The sequence below is a fragment of the Rhincodon typus genome, chromosome 7, assembly GCF_021869965.1.
Source record: "Rhincodon typus isolate 14 chromosome 7, sRhiTyp1.1, whole genome shotgun sequence".
In the NCBI taxonomy this organism is placed as follows: Eukaryota; Metazoa; Chordata; class Chondrichthyes; order Orectolobiformes; family Rhincodontidae; genus Rhincodon; species Rhincodon typus.
Genome location: NC_063338.1, coordinates 56,631,913 through 56,653,723, shown reverse-complemented (window position 1 = coordinate 56,653,723; position 21,811 = coordinate 56,631,913). Strand labels below are relative to the sequence as shown.

General features: G+C 39.6%; 1 protein-coding gene across 1 annotated transcript in view; it reads left to right on the top strand.

The window, feature by feature from the left end:
• Window positions 1-21,811, top strand: part of LOC109915025 (potassium voltage-gated channel subfamily H member 7) — a 435,059-nt gene that overhangs the window by 399,426 nt on the left and 13,822 nt on the right. Inside the window, exons 11-14 of the mRNA XM_048599219.1 lie at window positions 9,443-9,648; window positions 15,733-15,832; window positions 16,340-16,606; window positions 20,171-20,321. Of these exons, the coding sequence (XP_048455176.1) occupies window positions 9,443-9,648; window positions 15,733-15,832; window positions 16,340-16,606; window positions 20,171-20,321 (724 nt within the window). The remainder of the gene's footprint in view (window positions 1-9,442; window positions 9,649-15,732; window positions 15,833-16,339; window positions 16,607-20,170; window positions 20,322-21,811) is intronic.

Here is a 21,811-nt window from a genome sequence, read left to right as displayed (position 1 = left end):
CTTGGCCTGCTGTGTTCATCCAGCTCTACACCTTGTTATCTCAGATTCTCCAGCATCTGCAGTTCCTGCTATCTCTGAAACAGTCTCTCTGTCTTGTAGCTGCGATTACAACTGCTGTTATTTGTATGCTTTCTTGTTTAAAACTGAAATTTAGTTCCTAGATGGACCTTACTGTCTTTACATCAAATATCTTTCATACAAATTTTCTTTACTAAATATCATTACACACATATTGAAATTCCATTGATAAGGATGAAATTCAATCACATTTATAGCTTAAACAAGTCGTTAAAAGAAAATTGTTTGGAATCATTAGGTTTTATAACACATGATATTCTTTCTCACCTTTGACTTATAATTTTTCTGTCATTCTTTCCTTGTTCTATGTTCTATGTTCTATGATCATTGATTGTGATGCTCTGCTCAAATTGTCAATTTTCTTTTAATTAATCTGTTTCCATAATTTATTCTAAAATTCACTATATTCCATCATTTATACCCTCTGAATAATATACATTTAGGCTTATGCTCCTTACTTTGGTTTGTTATCCTCCAGTTCTCTGTCTGCAGGTCACTTTTTACTCAATAAAAATAAATAACATCATACATGGACTTAAAATTCTTCAGCTCCCTTTCATCTGTATCCATCTTGAAGATACTTCTAACTAAGCGTTCCAATCCCAAAGCCCTTGATTATTCAATCTAAATTCTCCTTGCTCATTTTTCCAATTTCGCTCACTTTGTCCCAGTTGTTTTATGCTAAGTTTTTTGAAGGAGTATGTGACACTGTGTTGTAAATTAAGATGTTTTCTCACTTTGCTGGCCACATTAACCATTCCATGCCATGCTGTTTGTCAAGTAGATGCACATGATTGAAACCCGTTCTTCAGTACAATATTTCCCCTCCTATTTACCAGGCTATTTTGGACTAGTCTCAACATATTCTTGCACACTTATCTGGTACCCCAGTACCATGCCATACATTCTTAATTCTCAGATGATCTTATCAACAGATCTGGAAGTTTTACTTATCTTTTCACATATGGTCCCGATGCCTCGGGTGATGGTTCAAGCATCAAATTCAGTTCTCTTAAAAAGAAAGAAAAGGTCTTAAACATCAAGAGAAAGCTCTCAGTTTAGTGCTGTCATCTAAACTCCGCTTTCACTAGATTGCTGTTAGAAGCCAGTATTCTAATTTTGATTGCTGCCAAACTTCTTCTGCCACCACTCTCATCCCTTAATCATTTCCTTTCATCCAGTTTTGAGATTCAACTGGTTACCATTGTATCTAATTGCTGAGCCCTGGAGAGATTTTCCTCACAGTTTTTATTCCATGGAGCCCATGGCAAGAGCAATGGAATGCTGGTCAGAATGCATATAGATTGTGTGCTGGACCTGGCTCTCCATGGTGGTTATGAATCTCTCATACGTTTTATCATACGTCTGTGTGACAGCAGAACCATTAGCCTGGATGGATTCTTCCATCACCTGCGTAAAGCTGATATACCTAGTGTTGCAGCTGCAGATGGCCTCTTGAACAGAAGCACATGAGTGGCATGGGATTCAACAGGGGCCTCGATCCCTGCAGTGTTCCAAAAGTCAGGGGCCATGGCTGTCATGTCTTCCATCAGCTGCTGTGATGTGCATGCAATGGGCTCACCAGACTCATCTTCTGAATCAAAATGTGGCCTCTCAGCAACTCATGTGGGAATCACTGAGCTGCAGGAGGAAGAGATAGGTGTTAGTACTATTGCTGGAATGTTGTCAGGGCCCGCAACCTTTGCAGTATCCAGTGTCTCCAACCGTTTCTTGATATCATGTGGAATGAATCAAATTGGCTGAAGACTGGTATCTGTAATGCTGGGGACCACTGGAGGAGGCCAAGATGGATCATCCACTCGGCACTTCTGGCTGAAGGTTGCTGCATTGAAGTGCAGTAGCATATTCTTGCACACTTATCTGGTATCCCAGTACCATGCCATACATTCATCAGAGGCTGGAGCCTAAAAGACCATTGGGATCTCCGAGTTGAATTAACTGTAGGAGTTATGAGAACTCCCTGGCAGGCATGGATACAGTCAATAATCCCAAAGCATAATGCCCTTGCTGCCTGCCTGTCCTCATTTATGGAGAAATTGAGGAATTAATTCACGCATTGTTCACCTTATTTATGCCGCTGTATTTACCAGCCCATGAAATGCTACACAAGTTGACCATGGATCTCTGGAAATAGCCACTGGTGAAAAGTTGCAGTCACCCCAGCATGAGATCCCCAGCAAGTACATGTGGCTGCAGGTCTTGTCGTAGTATCTCACAAATTTCTGTGACCACTTGCAGGGAAAACTTCAACTGACATTGCCTATGAGAGATTTCCAGGTAGTTGGTTCGTCAGTGTCCACCGTATCCAGTGCCTTCCACGGACATCCACCTGCTGGCCAGTCTCCCACTGTGGTACTACCTAATGCTGGCCTTCCTGACTCTGTTGTTGGGCAACAACAGCCCTCCTCTATCATGTTCTGTCCTACTCTCAAGGTTGCAAGAATATTGAATATATAAAAGCAATGGGAAAGTTAACTGTGTGAAGAAGACAGGCACTGAGACAAACATTTGTGTGTATATGGCTTTCATCCATCACCTGCTGAACAAAGTGGTTTTCATATGGGCCACATGCAAAACTCTTCCCATTTACCCATCACCTATTGCTCCCATTGGCCTGATCCTACTTGGACCTGAATTCCCATCAGTTCCATCATCGGTTTGCAGCAACGACCAGCATCAGAACAAGAGTCACCCTCCACCCTAAACCTATCACACTCCATGTATCTTCCCTCTATCACGTTTCAGTTTGTACCCATCACCTTCAACCCTGTGACAGTGAGAATGGACATACCGTCTCATCCACTTTATTTTTCCTCCTTCACCATCGATATTCCTTTCTGACCCCAGAGCACCACCCCCACCACCCATCAGCCTTAACAAGTCCTTGCAAATCCTTGGCTTCCTTTCCAAGATCTTCCATTATCCCCAAACTCTGCACTCATGCCACATTGAACGCCTGTCTGTACCTGTGGATTTTCCCAAGACAAATAGTATCCACATGCGGAAGATCTGATATTGAACAGTACAAAAGAGAAGCCATAGTTTAGGCCTCTCACTTTGCACTTCCTCACTAATCCTCACCTGTCCCACCCTTCCACCCGCATGCTCTACTCCCACTCAGATCACACCAGAGATGCCAAACACTTCCAGTTGCATACTAGCGCGCCCTGACAGGAGCAAGAGCAGGCCATTTGGCCCTCAGAGCCTGCTCCACCATTCAATATGATCATCTCTGATCATCCAACTCAATACACTGTTCCCACTTTCTCATCGTACCTTTTGATCCCTTTCGCCCTAGGAAATATCTTTAATCCTATTTTGAAAATATGGTTTTAGCCTCGATTGCTTTCTGAGGCAGATAATCTCTCCTGTGTTTACCCTGTCTAATCCTGCTAGAATTGTATAGGTTTCTCTGAAATCATGACCCTTCCTCATTTTTCTAAACTCTAGTGAATATAGACTTAACCAATCCAGTCTCTCTTTATACGTCAGTCCCACCAACCCAGGAATCTGTCTGGTAAACCTTCTCTGCAATCCGTCTATAGTCAGACCATCCTTCCTCAGATAAAGAGACCAAAACTGCACACAATGCTCCAGGTGTGGTCTTACCAAGGCCCAGTGCAATTGCAGCAAGACATCCCTGCTCATGTCCTCAAATCCTCACACTATGAAGGCCAACATCCCATTTGCCTTCTTCACTGCCTGCTGCACATGCATGCTTACATTCAGTGACTGATGTACAAGGACACTCAACTGTCTTTACACCTCCCCATTCCCCAAGTTAGAGAGTCATAGATTTATACAGCATGGAGAAAGACCCTTCAACCCAACTCATCTGCACCAACCAGACATCCCAACCTGATTTAACCCCATTTGCCAGCACTTGGCCCATATCCCTCCAAACTCTTCCTATTCATATACCCATCCAGGTGCCTCTTAAATGTTGTAATTGTATCCGTCTCTACCACTTCCTGTGGCAGTTCATTCCATACACACACCAACCCCTGTGTGAAAAAGTTACCACTCAGGTCCTTTTTAAAACTTTCCCCTCTCACCTTAAACCTATGCCGTCTAGTTTTGGTCTCCTCTACCATGGGAAAAAGATCTTGGCTATTCACCCTATTCTTGCCCCTCATGATTTTATAAATGCAAAGCCTCCAATGCTCCTGGGAAAAATGCCCATTGTCTATTCAGCCTCTCCCTATAGCTGAAAAACTTCAGTCCTGGCAACATGCTTGTAAATCTTTTCTGCACCCTCTCAAACTTAACAATATCCTTCCTATAGAAGGACAACCAGAATTGCACACAGTATTTTAAAAGGGGCCTCATCAATGTCATGTACAGCCACTATATGAAATGCCAACTTCTATGCTCAACGTTCTGACCATGCAGGCAAGTGTGCCAAATGCCTTCTTCACCAACCTCTCTGCCTGCTGATGGGGGGAAGCAAGAAGTACTTAAGTGGGTGATGTTGGATGATGCAGTGTAACAACTGTTTCGGGCTATGTGGGGAGCAAGGTGTAGATAACGGTTGTTAACCGAGTGATTATTTACCTCAGATTATTATCTGAATGTCCAAGGTCCAACCTAACCCCTTACACCTCTGACATCCCCAATCTTCCCTTGCGTCTCCTCAGCTTCCATCCAAACGGGCATACCCTGAGCCACAGATTTGGATAAAAACAAATACCCATTTCAATCAAAGGACAAACCTGACTAACCTATGCCACCTTTAAATGATGAAAACCAGTGCCGCAACTCTGCATGTGCTGCTGACTTACTCTTGAAGCAGAGCATAATCTGAAAACATTTTAAGAAATGACTATTGATAGGGTGTAAATATATCTAAAACTGCAAGTCAACACTCCAAGGTAATGTCCAAATTGCTTCTGCAAAGCCGTTGACTTAATCTCTACATTTTATCCCACCAACGGGAAAATAGGATTTTGGTTTCTTCTCCCAGTTAACCCACCCGTCAATCACTTTTCCTGCTGTTGCATGCCCCATTTAATACCCACCCAAGGAGATCAGCAGAAGGATAGGCAAAAGCTTGGACAAAAGAGACAGATTTCAGTGAGCAAAGAATAGAAAGAGAGGTGGAGAGATTTAAGGAGAGAATTCCAGAATTTAGCAGCTAAAAGCACAGCTACCAGCAATGGACCCATTAAAATCAGAAATGCTCAAGAGTTCCAGAATTAGAATTATGCAAATATCTTGAATACTTGTGGATGAAGGAGAGGTTAGAGACAGTAATACCATTTGCTTTGAAGATCATTACTGACTTGATTTTTCACATTTTTACTCCAAGTACATATATACAGCAACGACATGCATTTACATAGTGCCAGAAGCCCATTAATGTAAATGACTTTGCAAGCTACTTGACAGAAATGTCATCAATAAAAATGACATCACAGGATCAGACAATTTGTTGATTTGACCTTTAGATTTCTGTTACTATAATCTAGCACAAAGTAAGACAAATTGCAAATATTATTCAAAAGTGAAAAGTTTTATTTAATGAATGCATGTAATATTTGAATGTCATGCAGTTTGAGTCTCAGTGTGTTTTCTTGTGTTTACCATTATTATAAACCACTGTATATTATTTATGGATCTGTGCCCTTTAGTGCTTCCTTATTTGAGGCAGTAAGAGTGAATGACGAATGCTAAACTGTCCAATACATTACGTGTAATTCAAAAGACCTACCATCACAATCTACAATTATCCTTTGAGTATCTACACTAGCAGCATGAATGCCCTGTGTTGAACCTTTTGGGTGTTCATTGCTATCCTGAGGAAATTGTAAATGAAATTTCTACTGTGAAATTGTAGATGCACAATGATATTCAAACCTTTCTGTAAGTGGGGCATTCTTCTTCTAAACATTGACACATTCGCAACACTGGTCTGGACTTTAACAGTTGGCATCTGAACAAAAAAACCAAATAGTGCTATCACTGAAATATTTTTAATAAGTACATTGGACAGAAATAACAATAGATAAAATAAACAACAAAAATTTAAAAATCTGAGGTCAAGGTATCTGGCAAGTTACAGGGACCATTCAAATCACCTCACAGATCATAGTTCTAAAACCTATGGATTTTATTATGAATGTAGCCACCAGATGTTTCCTGTCATTGGGTATATTGATATAAAATGATCATAAATCTATATCATTAGAATTACACAACTAAAGCTACAACGAGATTAGTAATCTTTACATTAACTGCAGGCAGTAAATATTGTTTGCCTAAGAATAGATGAATAAACTGATACTGAAAACCTAAAGCTCAAAAACTGTTCAACAATTCATGTTATAGTTAAATGCTATGTTCTTTTTTAAAGAAGTATATTTTGCACTTGTCAGCAAAGATGTATTGTAACACTTTCTTGCAGTTTAACCTTCAAGCGCAGGTGCTGTATTATATAATTAAAGCAACATTCATCAAACTATTATATTACATGCCTTTCCAGGTTATTGACAAATCCTTCGTATAATTAGGTTATTTTTCAATGTCTGGCTGATATTGAGCAGGTGTTCAAAGCTAAGTCTTACTGAAACTACTCATTTTTCATTGGATAAATGGTCTTCGGAGTAAATTCTGACATAATGGGGCTACTCAGTGGTAAACCCATTGTAAATTTCAGTAGTTTTGTTTTTCCTCCTAAATATTTTTGAAGGCCAGGAATACTCTTTCTATATAATAAATTAGTTTCATTATCATGTCACTTAGACTGCCAATCTGTATTGTTATCTCATTTATCCTAAAGTTCATTTAAACTCAGTTCTCCTCAAGAGCTTGTTAATCATCACATTTTCTGTTTAATATTTTCATGTGTTTGGTAATAAAGGCAGTTAATAATCTGAAATCATTTTCTTCAATAGTGTGACAAAGTAGATTGGTTTGGGAATTTTGATGAAAGTGCCAATGAACTGTTTGTTTTGGGTGCAGTTTTGACCAACCTTGTCTCTGGAAATTAACGAACCCAATCTAGGAGAAAAGTCACTTTGTGGGTTGTTAATTTGCTGTGATGTGTCAATCCTTGAAATTTTGAAAATAATTATTCACTGTTAGTAACAGTAAAAAAATGTGAATGTTTGATATACTAGATCAGACCTAAACATGGGCTTATTAAATTGGAAGGTTTAGGAACAGAAGCAGAGGGAATGGAGCAGTGTACAGCTGTACTGCTCCATCAGGGAATCTTGCCTGTCAGCAACACAAATTGCAAGTTCATGTGCATGTTACCCATGATTTTCCAACTATTACTGCTGTGTGTGTTATACTTCAGAAATGGGAGTATTTATTTGAATCATTATTTCTGACGAATGCTGCAGTTTCCACTTCAATCTATCAGTGGATGACCATCAATTAAAATGCATTTAAGGTACACTGCACCTGTAATGAAAAAGTTGCACTTATTTAATGCTCCTCCTGGAAACTTAGAAATCAGCTTCTTGTAATGCCTGATGTCACAGTGCCCTCTGCAGAAATATGCATGCAACTTACCAATTGACCATATCAATTGGTCAAAACGTATTGATCCCATCTTACAATTCTCAATATTTTCGAGACAACCTTGTAAAAGACATCCTTTGGGATATAAGGAAGCAGTTCCAGGGTGAGGATTTGTCACTTTGAGAGTTCTTGCTTGCCTACATCTGACAGGATTCATCAAAAATGATAGATTGCCATGAAGCATGTCTAAATAATTAGAATTAGACACCATCAGAGGCACAGTGTAGGTAAGCAAAACAACAGGACCCTCAAATTTTCCTGTCTTTTACATGACCTTGAGGCAGAGGGTAAAAATGGGAGGAATTTCTGGTCACCCACACAGGCTACAATATCTGTCGGTGTGTTGCCAATTTTGTTTTACTCATTATGGATAGGACAGCACAGAATTTGATCGCTTCATGTCTGTTGCAAATTTGGGACCTGCCTCCTTACTCTACCCATGATGCTCTGAGTCAGATTCCTTTATTCCTTTATTCATTCATGGGATAAGGGGCATAGCTGGCAAGGCAGCATTCGTTGCCCATCCCTAATTGCCCAGAGGCAGTTAAGAGTCAACCACATTGCTGTGAGTGTGGAGTCACATGTAGGCCAGGATGGCAGTTTCCTTCACTAAAGAACATTAGTGAACCAGATGGGCTTGTTCTTGACAAATGACACTGGATTCATGGTCATCATTAGATTCTTAATTCCAGCTATTTATTGAACTCAAATTCCACCATCGGCCATGATAGGATTTGAACCCAGAATGTTACCTGGGCTCTGGATTAACATTCCAGCGATAATACCACTAGGCCATCACTTCCCCCAGATTTCACTTTCGGCAAAGAATTCAAGGAGATGATGATGGCTGATTATTTGCTATTTGTTTGTTGCATCTCGTTAGGAGGAATTATGCATTTCAGTTGTGTTGGTTTCTGAATATCTTTTAATACTTCACTGTCAGCAATAAAAAGAAGGCCTTTGATTATTTTGTACAGGAAGTTCATTTCAACATGCATCATGTCAAATGTTTGTATGAGCATGTCTGCAAAATTCTTAATATGCTAGTAACTGTGATTGTGCAAGTGAAGTGATTAGCACATAATTATGAAGTATCTGGTTAAGGGTTTATCTGCATTCACTTTGAACCATTAGCAAAATTGAGATCTCATTTGGACAGGGCAGAAACACCTCTTCTGTGTTGAGTTAAAGTCAATTTAAACAATCAACAAAGTTCAAAAATGGATTTCCTGTAAATTAAAGCATCTGTTTGAAAACTTCAGTAGTTCTTATTTAACAGTTGTCCATTTGAATTTCCCTTTCAGAACCTGAAGATTACCCAACTAGAATTCAGTGAAACATAGCATATTGTCAGCAATAAAGTAACTTAATTAGATAGAAAAATGTAAAATAAATGGGGTGTATATGTTACTGATGTTAAAATTGACCTGCAAAAGCCCAAGCGAACAGAATAAAGCACTTGAGATACAATGCAAAAGCTTATTATTCAGCTGTGGCTTTTGACATATGTTATCATTTAGAGAACAGTTGATTTGAAGATTCAGTGGCAGGTTCATACATAAGTAGTATCTGTCTGACTTCTTCCAATGAGAAGGTTAAAACAATATCATATATCATCAATAAGATGTCAGCACAGACGGCAGGTTGTACTTATTGAGTTACATGTTTCAATCGTTCATGAAAATCTATGTCTTAAGGTAAAAACAAATCAAAAGAATCTTTGGAGTTTTCTGAATCCAGTATCAGGGAAAAACAGTGACTCAAGATTTATATTTAAGGAGTTTTGATTTTGAAAGGAATATCTGTTTCTGTCTAGGGAAAAATGACATCTTTGGTGAAATGATCCATCTTTATGCAAGACCTGGGAAATCTAATGCTGATGTACGAGCGTTGACTTACTGCGATTTGCACAAGATCCAGAGGGAAGACCTTTTAGAAGTTTTGGATATGTATCCAGAATTTTCCGACTACTTCTTAACAAACCTGGAACTCACCTTCAATCTACGAGATGAAGGTTCAAAGGTAACAATTTAAAGGCAACTCAAAGAGGAATATGCCAACATTTTCTAACTAATTGTGAACAAACATGTTACTGTGTCATGTCAGGCAGGTAGTTGTACTGCTTCAACACAGTTTGACATTTTAGTTAGTTATTGCGATGTTTGAGATTAGCAAACTTATAAAGATATGAATGTTCCTATTTACATGTTTAAAGCATATGTATAACAGTTGAATGTTGTGTGGATTTAATATCAATTTACAATAATGCAACACCTTATTTGCTCCCAATTTATTGTGACATGCATGTCTGTTTTTCAAATTGGCAATAACATTTGTAATTAATCATATTGTCAGCAATAAAGAATAAATACTAAGTGTAAACACTAGTGTGTAATGGTGTAGGTTCAGTCCTTCCAAACTTGAGTTACGTCAGAGGAGGTAATTTGTTTACATGCCAGTAGGTTACAGGTATGTTATGATGGAATGGATTGTGTAACGTATTTAATTAAGCAAATGACAAAGGAATTTTATTGCCATACTGTTAAACCATATTAGTTTAAGTCTGATTTCTACTCAAAAGGGTATAAAGACAAGTTTAAAAAAAAATAGGGAAATACCAAGACTGCCCTGTTGTATGATTTGTGTTTGAGGAAGAGCAGTTAAGTACAGTGACCTGAATCAAGATTCAGCCTTCATTAAGTACACTAAAAACAGCTTATTTGGTTGCTAATTCCAATTTATGCATATATTGGCTGTAGCATTTTCCATTATTACCACAGTATACACATTTCAAAAGTATTTAATTAGTTGCCAGCCATTTTGGCATGTAATAAGTCTGAAATCTATAGAAAAAAAGTCACAGAAAATTGACACAGAAGGAATCCATTTGGCCCATGTTGTCTTTGTTACTGGAAGAATAGTTACCCAGTCTAAATGAATGTGACTACAGTATTATCATGGCACTTTCATCTTTGCCTTTCACAAATTTGCTTATCCAAATAAAACATTATGTATACCTTTTCTGATGAAGGGTCCAGGCCCGAAACGTCAGCCTCTCTGCTCCTATGATGCTGCTTGGCCTGCTGTGTTCATCCAGCCCTGCACCTTGTTGTCTCGGATTCTCCAGCATCTGCAGTTCCTACTATCTCTGTATACCATTTTGTCTGTTGTCAGTTCAACATTCACTTGTCTGCAATTTCCAGTTAAAAAAACTTCGAGCAAATTTCAAAAAATGAAAGCATGCCTAATTTAAATTAAATATACTAAAATACAAAAAGTGTCCATGATGTACTGTACTATATATCTTGGTCTAGAAAGTCCACGTTGTGCTTGCATTATCTGCCCTGTAGCTTTCTGCAGTGTTTGGGTGTTCACTGTTGTTATGATCATTACATTCCACATAAGAAATTAATAGCGTGACAAATTTTATTTACTTCTTATTTTGTTAAAAGTTTTTTTCAGTCAACTTCTTCATATGTATTCACAATATTGTTCTTTTTAATCTTCCATTTTAATTGGAACGATCTTGACTCATATTGAGAAATGGGTCCCCTGTTTGCAAGGTTTTCAAGAATGTAACTCTGCAAGTAGTGGGACTTTGCTGTTCGTCTGCCTGTTGCTTGACCAATCCATGAAATAGCTCTCCCAGTTGAGCAGAATTTTGCAGGGTCATCCTGAGTGTGCCTTTCTATCCAAATCCAGTGTCCAGGTTGAAGCTGGGTGATATAGTTGGTTTTATTCCGTTTACACTTTCTCATAGCATTTGCTGTAACTTAAATCGTTTTCTCAGCCATTTAATATGGGATATATTAGAGGTGCTATGTAAATGCAAACTCCTTCCTTCTGTCTTTGCCTTTCTTCCTGCTTTTCCTTTTCTTCCCTCCCTTGCATCCTTTTCATTCTTTTATGCCCTGTTAATGTAATCACATCTCAAACTTAAAGTTGCAGGTGTTTTGTAGAACATAGAACATAGAACATTACAGCGCAGTACAGGCCCTTCGGCCCTCGATATTGCGCCGACCTGTGAAACCAATCTGAAGCCCATCTAACCTAAACTATTCCATTATCATCCATATGTTTATCCAATGACCATTTAAATGCCCTTAAAGTTGGCGAGTCTACTACATTTGCAGGCAGGGCATTCCACGCCCTTACTACTCTCTGAGTAAAGAACCTACCTCTGACATCTGTCCTATATCTATCACCCCTCAATTTAAAGCTATGTCCCCTCATGCTAGCCATCACCATCCGAGGAAAAAGGCTCCCACTGTCCACGCTATCTAATCCTCTGATCATCTGGTATGTCTCTATTAAGTCACCTCTTAACCTTCTGTCTAACGAAAACAGCCTCAAGTCCCTCAGCCTTTCCTCATAAGACCTTCCCTCCATACCGGGCAACATCCTGGTAAATCTCCTCTGCACCCTTTCCAATGCTTCCACATCCTTCCTATAATGCGGTGACCAGAACTGTACGCAATAGTCCAAGTGCGGCCGCACCAGAGTTTTGTACAGCTGCAACATGACTTCATGGCTCCGAAACTCAATCCCGCTACCAATAAGACCTAACACACCGTACGCCTTCTTAACAACGCTATCAACCTGGGTGGCAACTTTCAGTGATCTATGCACATATACACCGAGATCTCTCTGCTCATCCACACTACCAAGAATCTTACCATTAGCCCAGTACTCTGTATTCCTGTTACTCCTTCCAAAGTGAATCACCTCACACTTTTCCGCATTAAACTCCATTTGCCACCTCTCAGCCCAGCTCTGCAGCTTATCTATGTCCCTCTGTAACCTGCAACATCCTTCCGCACTATCCACAACTCCACCGACTTTGGTTTCATCCGCAAATTTACTAACCCATCCTTCTACGCCCTCATCCAGGTCATTTATCAAAATGACAAACAGCAGTGGCCCCAAAACAGATCCTTGATTTACACCACTAGTAACTGAACTCCAGGATGAACATTTCCCATCAACCACCACCCTCTGTCTTCTTACAGCTAGCCAATTTCTGATCCAAACTGCTAAATCACCCTCAATCCCATGCCTCCGTATTTCCTGCAATAGCCTACCATGGGGAACCTTATCAAACACTTTACTGAAATCCATATACACCACATCAACCGCTTTACCCTCATCCACCTGTTTGGTCACCTTCTCAAAGAACTCAATAAGGTTTGTGAGGCACGAGCTACCCTTCACAAAACCGTGTTGACTATCCCTAATCAAATTATTCCTTTCTAGATGATTATAAATCCTATCTCTTATAATCCTTTCCAACACTTTGCCCACAACCGAAGTAAGGCTCACTGGTCTATAATTACCAGGGTTGTCTCTACTCCCCTTCTTGAACAAGGGGACAACATTTGCTAGTCTCCAGTCTTCTGGCACTATTCCTGTAGACAATGACGACATAAAGATCAAAGCCAAAGGCTCTGCAATCTCCTCTCTAGCTTCCCAGAGAATCCTAGGATAAATCCCATCCGGCCCAGGGGACTTATCTATTTTCTCACCTTCCAGAATTGCTAACACCTCCTCCTTATGAACCTCAATACTGTCTAGTCTAATAGCCTGTATCTCAGTATTCTCTTCGGCAACATTGTCTTTTTCCTGTGTGAATACAGATGAAAAATGTTCATTTAGCACCTCTCCTATCTCTTCAGACTCCATGCACAACTTCCCACTACTGTCCTTGACTGGCCCTAATCATACTCTTGTAGATTAGACCATTTCTCATACTTATAATCATCACACGAGGTATCCTCAGACAAATATTGCCTTCAGCTCAATACCTATTTAAACACATTATTCCATTAGTGCTCAGTCAATGCCAGACAGCTTTGTTACATAAAACCTTGAGTTTGGTTGTAAGACTATTGGAAGCAACGTAACAGTCAATGCCCCAGTAATTAAAATCAGACAGAGCTAAATTATTAAACACTGTTAATGATGACTTAACTGTTAAGCAGTATCAAATTCTCTTTAAGTATTGAATCAACACACTCAGTCTTGAAGACATAGTGGGGCAGATTTCCTTCTGGAGTTACACCAGTGACCTGATATAACTCCCAGCAGGCCAGGTTGTGATTAAGTGAGAAGCCATTCTGCTAGCTCCCACTTCCCAATGGTACTTTATGGAATTTACTGCAAAAGATGATGGTGGGTCATTAATATATCTGTCTGACCATGTGTGTGTAGTGTAATTAATCAATTCTTCCCAAGTCAGCCCAGCAACATTTAGTATTTTGGTATTTGCAATGGCTCAGTTGTAGTATTTTGATGTCACAGTCAGAACATTGTGAGTACAAGTCCCACTCCCACCATTTGAACACATACACTAAAGTGAAACTCTAAAGTGAAATTCGGAGCAGTACAGAGAGTGGGTTGCACTCTCAGAGTTGATTTCTTTCGGTTGAGATATTTTACAAAGATATTTTGTTTTCCCAGCTAAGGCTGATTCTCTCAGTTAGTGAAAGCATAATGCTTGATCATACAGCACCATTAAATCCCTGTGGCACCTGAGATAGTTCTTGGGGCTTACACCTTCTACTTGCCCCATTATTTATCTTGGCATCACTGAAGAACAATTAATAACATTGACTAATACAATTAGACAATGGGGTCATTGCCTTTTCGTTTCGGTAGATCCCAATGGCTCTCGTGCAAAGAGCAGAAAAATTCCACCTAGCAAATATTTATCCCTCAATCAACAGCTAATTGATTAATAAATATCAATGTCATTGATTTATTTTTGGAATATACTCAATTAGGAAATAAAAGTAAATAGTGTGGGAATTATCTTGGTTGTTTCAAAATGCAATCCCAGGCACCTTCAAAAGAGAAGATATTTAGATTTGAAAATGTTTGCACATACTACAACCTTAGTGCACAATTACAGTCATGCTTACATGAGTTCCACAGTCAGAAAGGTTAGAAATAAAATACAACATTCCTGATGAAGTACCACCAATAAAATTATAATAAAATTATAATACATATTACAATACAAAGTTACCCACTTTTCAAAAAAGGGATAGAAAATAATGGTGCAATCATTGAAATAGAGAGATTCTGGGAAATGTGTGCATTCAGAGGGACCTGGGTGCATGTGTAGATAATCCTCAGAATTGAACAGAATAAATTAGAGTATAGGAGTTAAGAAGTCTTTCAACAACTATACAGTGTGTTAGCGTGGCAAAGCTTGGAATACCAAGCTTGGAATAAAGCTTTGGTTTCCTTATCTAAGAAAATTCGTGCTTATTCTAGAAGGGCGCAATGAAGGTTCAGTAAGGGATGAACAGATTGTCCTATCATTAAACTCAGCTTATATCCCTTAGAATTTGAAGAATAAGAGGTGATCCAATTTAAACAGGTAAAAATCTTAAGTGACTAGACAAGGTATATGCTGAGAAAAGACTTTCCTGTCAATCTAGAACAGGAAGTCACAGACACAGGAAGACTGGATAAGGAGAAATTTTATGACTCAAAGGGCAAACCCCTTCACTCCTTTTTACTCCATTGTGCCATAGATGCTTATTAGAGTGTATTCAAGAAGAAGTTGATGGATGTTTGGACATGAAGGGAATTAAGGAACATTGAGATATTACAGAGAAATTGAGTTGTGGTAGAAATCAGCCCTATGATATTGAATAGTGGAGTAGATTTGAAGCTTCTATTTCTTCTTCTGTTTAAGTACAACCAGATGTTAATATCATTTACCTCAATAATATTAAATGAACTGACAAGATTAGACTGGTATGGCAACTCTACCAAAGCAGATTTAAATCCGTTTTTGCTAGTTTATGATGTATTTAAGGATAACGTACTTTAATGAATGGTAAGTGAATCATAGTAATCTAACCCATCCCACTAACCTTCTTTTACACATCTCATGATTGTTATTTAGATTAGGATCAGAAAATGTCATTAAACGGACAGATGAGCCAGTATTCCACATTTAGTTTTATTGTCATAATTACCCTTTGTGTTTATTCACGTCCCTTAAACTGTGGTTCAGTAAATACTGAAATATTTCTGTCTCATTTTCTGTTATTACTCTTGTCTAAAGCCACCTGCTGCTGGTCTTTTATTTTCTAGGCAGACATGCTACTCAGAGCAGAAACCAGTGATGATTCAGATGAGGAGATTCCCAGACCTCAAAGAAGAAAGCTTTCCTTCAAAAAGAAAATAAACGAAGGTAACTTACCTCTTGAATTTGATGTTGGTCCTAAAATCAGAATTTAGCAAATAGAAGCAAAAACTTCCAATTTAAACTATTACTGTTCTTGTGTCGTTTACAGTCTTTCATTTTTGCATGAATATAAATATGTTTGTTTTAAAACAGAGTTCAAATTTTATTGCCAAAATGTGATTGTTATAATACAACTGAATGGCATACTATATTTGATCATCAATTAAATTAAATAATTCATTACAGTTATTGCTGAACTGCATGATTATATGGAAACTAACAGTGGAATGTGAATATGTGAATAATAAACTGAATTTAATTTTAAATGCATTTGATATAATGGATTTTATATACAACACTTTAACTGTTTTTACCATGGAACTTGCTTCAGAAATTGACCATTGATGAATAGGAATCTGTAAGGTTAATAATCAAAAGTCAGCTTACTTTTCAATGTTTGATTTATTTATAATAGCAATCACTCACCTTATTCAATAATATTTGCCATCACAGACGATAATAAAAATGATTATGAATTACATGAAGCAACTCAAGATATCACACAAGGAGAACAGCGAAATTATTGTAAAAAAAGAGATTCAGAAGAAAAGCACAATGTATCATCATCATCCTTTTCTACCTCTGTTGATGAGGAGAAGAAACCATTATGTTCTGGAATGTTGGACTTTCCTTCAGAGATAGAAGAGAACTGCAGGCTCGGATTTGCACAAGGATCCGAAATACAAAGCAGAAAAGCAGAAAGAAGAACCAAGGTATCAGGTAAGGAATCAGAACAAAACTGAGCAAAGCTGATGTTAATGATACTTCAGGTTATTTAATTTAATATCAGAGATTGTTTCATTGCATAGCATTGAGACAGAAAAATATTTATGCAATGAACCTGACAATTCAGCTAAACAGACAAAGAGACAGTTAGAGATTATCCCCACTATCCCTGCTTGTAGCCTCCACCTCTCTCACCAACCCTCTTGCTGTTTCCCACTTCTCCACCATTCTCCTTGCAACACTCTTTTTCGCCTAACCTACCTTGGAGCCTTTTTCTTCCATCCCCCTGCGGAAGAATGCCTCCACCTAGACTTAGCAGATGAACCTCCTAATGTTGGCTCTCAAGTCTTAGGATCCTCTGCCTCAGCAACTCAGCTTCAGCATCACTGAGACAAGGTGTTAGTTTATCAGGAAGCCTTGTGTCAGTGCTGCTGAAGCTCCTATGGTAAATGCCCTTTGGCAGCTTGCTCCCTCACTTAGTGGCTGACTTACTGTTGCTCGCTGCTCCTGCAATCCCAAGCTGTTTCTCTCCTGCGGTTACTGCTGATAGGTTCACCATGAACCTATCTATCCATTCTATTTACAGGAGTGACTTTTCTGATTGGTAACCCCCTTCACTGAATTTTCCTAAGTGCTTTCAAATTCACCTACCACTTCAATTTAATTTTATTGCTGATGTAAGTGATACAATCTGGATTTGAATACCTTCTATATGAGCTACAGTGAACTCCATAGGGAACATGGGCATTTACTTATCATTTTGTTGAATTTTGAATAAAGAATAGGATAGGGCCCCCCAAGGCTATTCTGCAATTCAGCTAATCTGTAAGATCTGTGATTTTACTAATCTTACTAGAAACCAGCTAAGTGCCATTTTGGTGAATTTTGTGGATGTTTGCTCTCCATGAGATCTCATGAGTTTTCTCATACTATCATTCTAAACTCACCACATTACCTCTGCACCATGCTGCTTTGGCTCTACACTCATTGTTTTCTCCTAGTCGCTGTAGGTAGATATTGACCACTGCCAGAACGTACTTGATCCCTAGTGCCAGTGCCATGTTTGAAACCCAGTGCGCACAGTCAAGCATTGGCAGTCCACAGCTGCCGTTCATTGTGCATGTGGTGGGAGGGCACAAATTGAGGCATTCCAGGGCACAGAGGTGGCACAGAGTCATTCATTCTACATACAAGTGCACAGTCTTACATCTATCATTGTTTAAGATCCAAGCCACAGAGGTTACACATCCTTAGCCCCATCCCATCTTACTACCCTGCCTAAGTTGGTAATAATCTTCCCCAAATGCCCAGTGTAGCTCAAACTCTTATCATTGTTCAATGTGGGAGTGTCTCACAGGGAAGCCTTCAGTAGTTCAAAACATTCATTTTTATTCAGCAGAAGCAAACCGTAAAGACACAAACAAAAGCTGTACATGCCTTACAGAATTGAAATGGACTGCTTACAGTTTAAGCAACATCAAATTTACAGTCAATAAGTAATCGCTACACCCAGCTCTCATCAACTGGAATTGGGTGTCACTTAAGTCCTGTTGGCTTTGGCTTGAAGGACCTGACATGCACCACCCTATCTCTGTGAAGGTTATGTTCTCCCTACTCAATTTCCTCATCTCACTCCTCAGAAGTCTACTGCTCCCCTCTTAGCTCTTCAGCACTCATCACATTGCTTATTTGTCTGCTCCATGTGTGCAAATCACAGCATGCTCAGATAATGCAGCGCACACTGTCTGGAGTGTACTACAAGGACCTCCGTACCAATTCAAGCATCGGAACCTCATCTTCAGGAGGCTGGTCATCTGCTTGTCCATGATCCTGGTTGAAAAATGGGCAGAATTGTATCTACAATTTGGCCTCAATTAGAGAGCTGCATAACAGGGTCATCAGTCATGGTCACAGAGGGTAATCTTTGACTCCTAGTAACCATCCTTGTAGGGTATCTGGCACTTGAAACAAACCAGGAACATGAGAGGTGCATAAGCTGTAGGCATCATTGCAACACACAGGGTATCTGGTGCAGACTTTTAAGATTTGACACTAATTCTTCCTTAAACAGTTAGACAACACTGACCAGAATGTTACGAATGAATTTGCCAGGTGTCCCATAATACTGAAGCAGTCAAATCAATATGAACACAAGCTGGTGGCAATACAAAACAGTCCCAACTTCATTAGGAAAAAAGTCACAATAACCTTTAATACGAAACATATCATCTCGAATCCTATTTGGCACCTTAAGCTTACAATACTTACTGAGTCTCTTGTAGTTTTACACAGTCGCGCTCTCTCTGGCTCTGTCCCTGGGTCCGCAAAACAGCTCTCCCCTACTTTTCCCTCTCTCCCTCTCTCTCTCTTCCCCCACCCCCCACCCTCCCTCTCTCCCCCTCTCTCTCCCTCTCTCTCTCTCTCTGTCTCTCTATCTCTCTCTCTCCCCTTTCTCACTCTCTCACTCTCTGGCTGGATGGTCATCTGGTCTCTGCTGCTTGCCATGCTGGTCTTCTCAGAAAGCGTCCAGAAGATTTGAGTGATATTAGTTGGCAATTGAACCCTGTTTTTACACCTTTTTGGATGGCTTTCTGGAACTTTCTAGAATTCTGGCGCATCAGGAAGACACACTTAATACTGAAAACAAAAAGTGGTAGAAATCACTGCAGGTCAAGCAGTACCCCGTTGAGAGAGAGCCAGATAACATTTTGAGTCTAGATGACTCTTCATCAGAGCTCTGATGTTTCAGTAGATCTAAGCTGGATGTAGTCATTACTTATTGGCTGAATATTTGTTGCTGTCCCAAAGACAAGAAGCCTCTGTTTAGTCCCAAAGCAAGTGCAACTTACCTTGTGAAGTGTTGAAGATTATAAAACTTATTGCAACATTGCTGTGCATTCCTCTGTACCACAGAAATGGTACTTTGGACTTTGATCTCGTCTAGCAGGGACTGGTGCAGTGTCTAATCTGATGGTCCTGAGGAAATAAGGTGACAGTCCTCTGCACCACTCCATCCACCAGAATGTCCAAGTCCCTGGCAGCAAAGCAAAGTGGCAATTTGCCTCTCTCCGACACATCCTTTACAATTGCACAGCAACATACTATATTTGAAATACTGTACATCTAGGGTTTAAAATGGTAGCCAAGGCATGAAGGCCTGAAGGTCATGGCGCCATGAGAGCACTTTTGCCACTGGTGAGTGGAAGATTGTGTGAGAGTAGCACTGGGGAGATGTGATGCAGAAATAATGAAGTGAGCAATAGAGAATTGCATGAGAAAAGTCATCTGAGCTCACAGAAGGATAAGTTCCATGAAAACTCCTGAAAACATATCCAGACTTTGAGAAAACTCAGTCCAATAACTACGAGTTTATACCTATGAAAATCAATAGTAGATAGTTAACAAAAATATTACCTATTGTTAATACATATCTGCAACATTTTGCTTTATTCCTTTGTTGGGACTGTTATTTCAAGAGGAGCTTTCTAAAGGTAATAAAATAAATGTTGAAAATGGTTTACGTTAATTGTTGACCTTTTTTTTAAACATGTTTGTCAGAAGCTAATGAGAGAAAGCCAACAGAATACCCTGATATGTCAACGCAGTCAGCCTCCTCTCAAGCAGCCTGTGGTGTCTCAGAGTCTGGAAGTGATATAACGTATGGAGAAGTGGAGCACAGACTAGATTTACTTCAGGAACACCTCAGCAGGTAATCATTTCCTCAGGCTCTATTTTGACCATTCCAAACTCACCCCTTGTACAGAGTTAAAAAATAGTAATAGGAGGAAGATATCTTGGTAAATTGTCTACCAGGGACATCAGTTCCTGCAAGTGACCTTCACTTTTGCATACTGAAGTTTGAAAACAATATGAGCAGTGGTTTAAAAGCAAAATACTGCAGATGGTGGAAATCGGTAAAAAACAGACAAACATTTCACAGGCAATTTGGCTTAGGCAGCAAATGCTATCCTTGCCAGGGGCACACATCTTAGAAAAGAATTTGAAAACATATTTGATATTATAATTTCAGAGCAACGGAGAATGTTTCTAACAATAATGCCATAAACTGTGTTTCAAAGTCATGGAGTCATAGAGTTGTACAGCACGGGAACAGACACTTCAGTCCAACTCATCCATGCCGACCAGATATCCTAAATAAATCTAGTCCCATTTGCCAGCATTTGGTCCATATCCCTCTAAACCCTTCCTATTCATATACCCATCCAGATGCCTTTTCAATGTTGTACTTTTACCAGCCTCCACTGGCAGCCCGTTCCATAAGTGCACCACACTCTATGTAAAGAAGTTGCACCTTAGGACTCTTTTAAATCTTTCCCCTTTCACTTCAAACCTTTGGTTTTGGTCTCCCACACTCTGGGGAAAGGAGCTTGGCTATTTACCCTATCCATACCCCTCATGATTCTACAAACCTCTACAAGGTCACCCCTTAGCCTCTGACACTCCAGGTAAAATAGCCCCAGCGTATGCAGCCTCACCCAATAGCTCAAACCCTCCAACCCCAGCAAAATCCTTGTAAATCTTGTCTGAACCCTTTCAATTTTCACAACATCCTTCGTATAGCAGGGAGACCAGAATTGCACATAGTATTCCAAAAGTGGCCTAACCAATGTCTTGTACAACCTCAACATGACCTCCCACCTCCTATACTCAATGCACTGACCAATAAAGGCAAGCATACCAAACGCCTTCTTCACTATCCTGTCTACCTGGGACTCAACTTTCAAGGAACTATAAATCTGCACTCCAAAGCCTCTTTGTTCAGCAACAGTCCCCAGGACCTTATCATTAACCGTATAAGTCCTGCCCTGATTTGCCTTTCCAAAATGCAGCACCTCACATTTACCTAAATTAAACCCCATATGCCACTCACCGGCCCATTGGCCCATCTGATCAAGGTCCCATTGTACGCTGAGGTAACTTTCTTTGCTGTCCACTACACCTCCAATGTTGGTGCCATCTGCAAACTTACTAACCATACCTCTTATGCTCACATCCAAGCCATTTATATAAATGACAAAAAGCAGTGGATACAGCACCAATCCTTGTGGCACGTACTCCACTGGTCACAAGCCTCCAGACTGAAAAGCAACCCTGCACCACCACCTTCAAGCCAGTTCTGTATCCAAATGACTAGTTCTTCCTGGTTTCCATATGGTCTAACCTCGCTAACCAGTCTAC